Below are 9014 nucleotides of genomic sequence, written 5' to 3' on the forward strand. Positions count from 1 at the left end.
ATGATTTTATAGTTTAAGGTTAATAAATTTCCATAAATTAAAGTTGAAAATTTATGAGAACATGTTTTCTGTAACAAAACTTAGTAAAAACAAACTAGTAAGGTTTATAGATTCTTTAATGATTATGTATGTATTCATAAACTAGTTCGATAAACATCGTTCGATAAAACGTCGAACAACACACAACATTGAAGCGCGAAATTTCAAATTCAAGGAAAGATAAATAACAAATATTGCGAACAAATGATATTAAATTTACAATAATCTCATGTAAGAAAAAAATAAAAGGGATAAAAGTAGTACAGAAGATAGAAAAATCCATAAAACTGGTGGCTGGGAAATAGAAAATATATAAATTTATGTTATTAGAGTTTAGTACTTCTGTCGATCAATGTGTTACGACCGTTCGCGGAGAGACGCAGTCGCAGTAGCGAGAGGAGTAAATTCTCGCTACGATTCGGTGAATCGACGCCGCGAAGTAGTCGTTCCCCTGTTTCGGTTAAGATAAGAGGTGGTTAAATGAATATGACACAGTATAGTAAGTTATATTTCACCGTTTATTCCAACAACTTATAACGAAGGCAGTCACGCTGGTGTGTATGTACGAGATTTTTTTTTTTTATTTATTTGTTGAAATTACAATCAATTCTCGCGTTGAGAATATGTACGAGATGAATGAGTGACTGATCTGTGGGTGTGTCCTACCCGGTGGAAGGATATTGACCGTTCGAAGGATGTGAAATCAGAACTGTCTTGGGAGACGATGCTGTCACGGAGGAAAGCTAAGGATGGGTGTGTCTAGCGCACGGGACCATCGGATTTGTTGGTGACGATTTTAGTTAGGAGAGTGAAGGAAGTGGCTTCGTTGTTAATTGGTTAACGAAGGGTCTTAACCGCCCTCGAGAGAAAGTGGTTAGTGGGAGGAAAGTTGCAGCATACGTGAGAAGAACTAACTTTCCCTTGTCCAGTCGGGGTAGACAATAGTCTAGATTTAAAAGGTACTTGAGACGGAGGATACGCTGCGAGTATCCGGTGACATCTGGTTGCCATATTGCTCGCGGTGCGACGTAACAAAATGGAATAGAAAGATTATACCACAGACGAAATTATACTTTATACTTTATTATACTTTATACTTTATTATACTTTATACTTTATTATTACATTACATCAATTGACATCTTTGGAATTACAACGATTCGATACACATTTTAACGTTTTAAACGTTTTAACGTTTAACATTCTAACATTCAGTTAGAACTTTGTATTGATTAGAGATATTGTAACGACCAGAAATATCGATACATATATCAATACTTTTACCTCGAAATTCGTAGATTCGTACTCTTCATTGTCCATACAAATTGTGTCATATATGTCCAAACCAAATTTAATTTCCAATTTAAAACCAAAATTCTTTTTCGAAAATGGCACTTCCAATTCTTCTTATTCTCACTATTTAATTGCTAGCCGTATCAAGTAACAACGAAAAAAAAATAATAATATCTAAACGTTAAGCAGGTCCATATTTTGGGGGATACAATTAAAAAAGTAAATCGTCGGTGGAATATTGTTTCACCTATCAAGAATTTTGGAAGATATAATTAGAAAGGTACAACCTGGGTAGAAAATTGTACTCCTTATCGAGCATTTTTGAAAATATAATTGAGAAAGTGGAATCTGGATAGAAAATTGTTTTACCTACGAAGCATTATAAAAAGTAAGTTTAATAAAACTATACCTTGGATATTTCATATATTTTTTCATATTATACGCATTCGTTAAAATTTTACACTCCCAAACATCCTGCTATACTTGCACAAAAAAGCGCAGTCTAGTAATATCCCCCTCACTGCTTCTCGCATTTTCTTTCTAATCATCTCTCGTTCGCTTTTCCTGATATTATTCTCAGCGTAAGTTCAGAGTGGCGGTTTTTAAACTCAGGAACGCGCGGCTGTTCGTTAAATGAAATATCAAACGTAAGAATTGCCGCAGTCTTAACGCGAGATAATTCATTTCGTGGCACAGAGCGCACGTCGTTGAATATTAATTCATATCTCATATAAGTTGCGAATAAAAAAAGCAGATAAAAGAGGACAAAAATCCGATAATTACCGCGAATCTTTACGCAATTTCAAGAAATACAAAAGAAATTTGTTTGTAAGCATGCTACTAAGTATTATTAGAAGTACTGTACTTTCGATATTTTACATATTCTTGCATATTTTCTACATTTTTCTGTATTTTTGTATCCTTAAACTTTCCGTAAACGCGTAAACGTCTGCGTTCTGACAATGACAAGGAAGATTCTACTGATAAAAATAAAGCATCGAATTTCACCGAACTCCCAGAAATCAGATCACATAAATTAAAAAGAAAGAACAAAAGAAAATACAAATATATATATATATACATACGTAGCCACAAATCAATTTGGATCACGACAGATAAAATAGGTAGCAATAATGTCTCCACGAACATTATCATAATTTATTGGAATTTACATAAAAGCCAAAGAATGCTATTGTTTCAATGACACGGCGTTTTGTCGAGTTAGATAAATATGAATTGTGTGTTTGAACAAGTGTTCGGTCGTGTTTCACGCGACGAAAAAGGAAATCACAAGACAAGGTGTCGCCTCGTTGGAAGCAACAAATCGCAATACGAGGGTGGAAATTGGGTGACACCGGGAGGATTACGAGGGATGAGAAATCTGTCGAGAGCGTGAAAGGCTCGCGGTCACCGGGTTTCTCCAGTTCTGTCGCTTTTAACGCCGAGTTCTTCCGCTTCGAGGATAGAAGCTGCGAAATATCGAGGCCATTGTCCAAAGATTTTCAAGAATATCCGATGCAACGTCTTGAAATTTACGAGAGCAAGTCTGATAAATTCTTATCTCTGGTCCATTCGTGGCCAATTTTTTAATACCCTCGTAACTTGTAACGACAAATAAAAATATTGGTACAGGCCAATTTTTTTTGGATAAAATCTTGTGTGAATTTACAAAAAATACGATTCTTCGTTTAATTTTTTTCCCTTATTGTCTTTACATATTTGGAGTTTAAACGCGTTATAAGTACGTTTTTTTTTTAACATGATTACGTAGAATTCTTATTCTGAATAAATTATTTGTTTCCGCTTCATAACTGTTTCTAAATTACAGTGCATTTAATCTTGAAATGCACAGTAACATTTTATACTTTTTACGTTCTAAGGAATTTTCAGGATCGGTTAAAAATTAAATTACAGTAATGGTAATACTCAATATTAATGTCAGACGTGGATACTTCACTGTTTTGTATAATAATTTGTTATCTTGGCATCGATCAAGGTATTTAATATACAAAGCGTACAGATTAATAAGAATTTTAATTAATCCTTCTTCTATAGTATTCACCGTTCTTTTCGAGCTCGTACCATTTCAAATAGACTTTCGAATAGATTTCAAAGATTTGTCTGTTCAAATAAAACGCGATCTTTTTTATTTCCCTATCAGTCGTCCCGTTACTGTTCCGTAGTTTCCAACAGATTGCAGATTCGTTTAAAAAACATTTGTAACGAAAAACAAACCCACTCGCAGAAATGTTATTCAATATCGCATTTATAACTTTCATAGACATCCTCCTCTCATTGCTATCATTGTAAACAGATTGAAACTTCGTTTGCAAACACTCGCGATTTAAAAAAAAAAAAAAAAAAGAAGAATTAATCTTAAACAATTTTATCTTGTGTTCCATTTATAATTTTCATAATTGTCTTCCCGACGTTGTATCATTTTAAATGGCTTTTTTCTATCCATCTATGTTGCAGCGAGATCAACAGTCCTAATTACTAAATTGCACGATGCGTTCATACAAATTCACTTTTTATGAACGCGATGAAACGAAATGAAACCTAAGTAGAGATTTGTTTTCTCATCAAGTATAACGAGTTTTATACTTTGGATAGATTGCCTCGTTGTGAGAAGGTCTTAATCGTTTATAATTGCGATTAGGTAATTGCAATAAGTCATATTTTTAAGAAACGTTCTCACATGCTGTCACACACTCTAATTAGAAAAGGATCATGAAACATTCGGTTTATGATATTATTTGTTTGTAAATCTTCCTGCTTCCGGAAACTTTTTTAAATATGAAAATATTTATATACAAAATTAAATATTTTTTTCAATATCAACACTTCTTGCGTTTATGTTGTCCTAGTCAGAATTATATTATTTCGTGTATCCTGTTGCTTTTTATATGATAGTCCTCCCGTTGGCCGCGGATTCGTTATCAAGCCTGTGGCCCTCGTCACTAGTGTCACTATCGACAATAAAGGTACCCCACCCGCGACCGGACGATGGAGAACTCCAACACGGAATCGCAATCTCCCGCGAGCCCTGCCCGGGAGGGCGCCTCGAGCTCGAACTCGGAATGTGACTCGAGCTCGAATTCGGATTCAGACTCGACATCAGAAGTGGCATCCGAACACACGTTGTCGGCACGGGATCGTAAGAGTATCGTGCGCGCACTAAAGCGGTCGCTAGGGAAGAAGAAGAGGAAGAAGAAGAAGAAGAAGAAGAAAGGACACCGGGCAACCTGGGTATCGCTACCGCGCTTCAACCCCGAAGCCGCGGACGCAGATCCAGCCGCCTGTGCACAGCCGTCGGCCTGCTCATGAGGGACCACCGCCTGAAAAACAGCGCACTGTATTCTGCCCTAAACCGTGCCCTAGAGGGTCCGGCAGCGTATTGGCTTACGCAGATAATGAACGGCGACGAGCACACCTGGCCAGATTTTAAGGAACAATTCGCCGCGCACTTCGGTGGCCAAGAAGTAGCAGCCGCGTCGCTAATCAAGGTAGCCGAGGAACTACCGCGGGACGGCGAAACACCAGGAGCGTACGGAAATCGTATCATCACCCTCCTGGGGTCGAAGTGGCGAAATTCAACCAGGGAAGAGGTACTCGCCGCCACCGCCCTCCATCTGCTGGGCTCGCGCGATGAACGTTTTAAACGACTAGCGCTCACGAGTGACATCACGTCGGTGAAACAATTCCAAAGAGAAATGAAGCCCTTCCTATACACGGAGTGGCCAACGCCCCCGCCGTGGAGGTCATTAGCGAGCTCCGGAAACAAACGAGGCAGGTCACCCGCCCCCTGGACCAGGTGTGGCCACTGCGGTATTTACGGACATCCGACATTCGAATGCCGCAAGAGGGCGAAGTGGTAACCGAAGGAGGACCCCCGACGCCCGGAGGAAAGCCGACCGGCTGCACCACCAAAAGCGTTGTGCTTTCACTGCCACATGCCGGGACACATCGCGTCTCGCTGTCCATCGCGGCGAGAAGAAAAACATTGCCCCGAGGACGAGCGCCGGGTCGATGCCTGCGTGGTGGAAGCCCCGACGGGTAGACTAAGCCAGCAGGCCACACACGAGGACGTGTAAGTGTCAGGATGGCCGAGTCGGAGACGAAAGGACGCCGGGGCCCCTGTGGAACTTCAGGACAACACCCTAACCTTGCAACCTAGAGCCTAATATAGCCATAACGAAACAATCGCAAGTATCCAAACCGATAGCAATCGTACGTCGATCGGAGGATCGTGTGTACTGAGACACTCGACCGGAGTCTTGTTTCGGTGGCGTCGTTGGGATGACGAGCAGTCTTGCTAGAGAGCTGATCGGTGAAGGAAGTCGAGTGCCTTACGAGCAGGGAGTGGTGCACGTGTGAGTTAGAGCAAGGGAACCTGTCCTCCCGTTGGTCACGGATTCGTTATCAAGCCTGAGGCCCTCGTCACTAGTGTAACTATCGACAATAAAGGTACCCCACGCGCGACCGGACGATGGAGAACTTCAACGCAGAACCGCTACCTCCCGCGAGCACTCCCCGGGAGGGCGCCTCGAGCTCGGACTCGGAGATTCAGACTCGACATATATATTATTATATATATTATATATACTATTATATCTATATAATATATGTATTTATATCTATAAATATACGTATAAATATATCTATTTAAAAAAATAAAGTTGACCTTCATATATCGCCAATAATATCGCGTGCGTATAAAGAAACTAATTACATTTAATTCTTTTTTTACATTTATTTATTTTTTATTATTATTTTTTTCACAACTAATTACATTTAATTATTACATTTACATACATTTAACTATTATTACATACATTTACATACATTTAATTATTATTTTTTTCATAATTATATCTCGTTTGAAATATTTTTCGACATAACTAATTGTTTCAAAAACACATATTCCAGCCTTCTAAATGATTTATTTTGCGTATTATACGAATTATTCCATCTATAAATAAATTGTTCTCTATACACACAAACACGCACACAGTCTGTTAATTACACGAGTTAATTGTATCATTTTTCTCGATAAGTTGACAGAGCAAGGAAAATGCCCGTGGTCGTGCCGAACATATACGGTACATATTTGCATATACTGGCATCAAGTATACCGACGAGAGGATCCCCGAAGAACTCTGGCCTGAATACAAGGATTGTAAGCGTGAAGAATCGATTTTTACTTTCATCGTTCAACTCTCAGGTATCTACCATTTACTCAAACTTTTCTGTATATAAAACTTTCGTTTCACGTGCAGGCTAAACTTACTTAAAGTAAAATTTCATACGGAATAAAGTCGAACTTTTCATTAAGTTTTGCTTCCGTAATATCGTGTTTATCGAATACCAACTTAATTCACTTACGATTCTCGAATTTTTGTGTTGCAATCTTTATTGTTTTCAATGAATCGAAGCATTTCGAATATTTTGAGAAAACCGTAAATAGGTGACTTAAAATAGGAATACAAAAATACTTCTACGTTTCTCGTTAATTTAAAAACTTTTTAGGACTTGTCGGAAAAAAGGATAAAAAATTGAAATCAGTTCGGAAATGAACAAGAACATAGCTAAAAAGTCGAAAGAACAAAGCAGACATAAAATTCGATCTTCCGTTGCGACATTTCTATCGTAAATAGTATAATAAAAGTTTTACGCAGCATAGTCTTCGATATAATCTTATATGTCGCTTGCAGATAGAGAAACCAAAAATCAACGTAAGTCTGTAAATCAATCCTGTCGGTGTAAAACACAAAATTACGTTCGCAAGAGACATTCGATTTATATTCCTTGCATTTCAATTTTCATTACAAGAACCGTGTACATTTTCTAATATTTTTTCCGTGTCTGGTATTATGCGACGTGAATTTTTTATTCGCAGTTGTAAGTCCACTATCATTGCATAAGGTCTTCCCGCAAAACGATACTGATCGTTCCTCGTACATTCAGTACACCGCATCGGACAGATTCGTTCCTTTCCGTGAGAATTACAAATTTTATACTCGATCTTTTATCCTTGATTTTAAAAACTTTAGGTTCTTCCCAACAGTCAAAAACACGCGATACCCTGTCCATCGTAATCGTAAGAAAAGAAAAAAAGGAGAAAGAAGACATTTCTGTATTTCTTTACTAGGCCATGTTGATTAAAACCGAAATGATTTCGATTCATTTATTCACAAGAACGCAACGGCCTCGGAAGCTGTGTTGTGATTTCCTATCGATCGTTTCCCTCTACACAGTGTTCATATGAGCCATGTTTGTTCTTAGCAATACCTTATAAAATGCTGCCTGTGCTGGAGATAGACGGGAAACCGGTAGCGCAGAGTAACGCTGTGGCGCGATACTTGGCGAAGAAGTACGATCTAATGGGAAGGAACGAATGGGATGCGATGATATGCGACGTGCTCGTCGATACTCTTGGAGATTTCAAGCAAGGTGAGTAACTGATGAGATGACTTTGCATTTGTCTCGCCACAGAGACAGACGTTCAAGAATTCATTGTGAAAAGACGAGTACAAACAAGATACGTATGTCTTTCCGTTAAGCGAATGTTACAGTTTGTTTGCAAAAGTCAGTTTTTAGATTATAGAATCGTAGATAGAATTTAGAGGATAGAAACTTTTAGTAGTCACTTTTAGTTTAGTAAAGTCTTATCTACAATAAGCAGACTACGTTATGATACAACGATTCCAACTGAAGATTTCTATCGACATCACGAATTCGATGGCTTCCAAATTTTCTTCTCTGCAATCTCAGACGCTCAACTCGAAAGAATCTTTTAGATCCCCCGACAAACACTCGACTCAGGTTATCTATTATCGTAATCTTCCTACGGGATTTTGTTTAACTGCGTTGCATTAACGAATAACGGGATAACATCACGTTTCTCTCAACGCCTTTCAACGTTCTACAACTTTTATCCTTTGCAAATCCCTGTCTCTATATGATAAACGCTGGTTATCCGCGGAATTTACGATTTCAATTTCTTTAACGAGATATTTATCATATTACACAATTCCTGTAAATGTATTTGTAATTATATCGCCGAAGAATTGTATTTAATTAAGCTATGAAGTTGTGGAATCGTGAGAAGGATTATTTTTATAGAACTGTCTAATTTCCATTCGACATTGATTCAGGATACACATTACTCTTTTTTACATAATACCAGTTTTGTCATTTTTAATTAACAAATACCTCCAAAGGTTGAAGTTTCTAAAATTATCCATTAAATTCTGACAATAAAATAAAAATCCAAATTCTTCCTAAAAAGCTAGTGATCTTTAGTTAATAGTTCGATTTTTCACATTTTTCAAGGTAAATTAAAAAAATTGTTTAATAGAGGAGGTACAAAATAAATGTATACAAACCTTTTTTCAGACGACATGGCCGGACTTCGTGTTTGCAGCGGCCCTTGAAAATTTCGAGTATATGTTTGGGGCATCAGCTTTGGATAAATATCCAGCTCTTCGAGCATTGAAGAAAAGGATTCATAGAATACCGGCTATTTCTGATTGGCTGATTAGGCGCCCATTCACAAACAGCTAAAAAGCTAAAAACGTGTGGAAAAAAGATGACCAGTACACCACTACATATATGTAGTATCGTGGACGAAAGGCCTAAGAAATATCGGGCGAACTATGAACAATGTCGCGAGAGCCGAG

At 38.0% G+C, this 9014-nt stretch overlaps 1 protein-coding gene across 1 annotated transcript; it reads left to right on the forward strand.

Annotated features, from left to right (window-relative positions):
* The first annotated feature begins 6519 nt into the window (after positions 1 to 6519).
* Positions 6520 to 9014, forward strand: LOC117213872 (glutathione S-transferase-like). The gene is made up of 3 exons (XM_033459565.1): positions 6520 to 6556; positions 7618 to 7785; positions 8731 to 9014. The coding sequence occupies exons 2-3, from the start codon at positions 7632 to 7634 to the stop codon at positions 8766 to 8768; spliced, it is 192 nt and encodes a 63-aa protein (XP_033315456.1). The 5' UTR covers positions 6520 to 6556; positions 7618 to 7631; the 3' UTR covers positions 8769 to 9014.

Source organism: Bombus bifarius, unplaced genomic scaffold (assembly GCF_011952205.1).
Source record: "Bombus bifarius isolate JDL3187 unplaced genomic scaffold, Bbif_JDL3187 scf7180000009133_frag, whole genome shotgun sequence".
NCBI classification, from domain to species: Eukaryota; Metazoa; Arthropoda; class Insecta; order Hymenoptera; family Apidae; genus Bombus; species Bombus bifarius.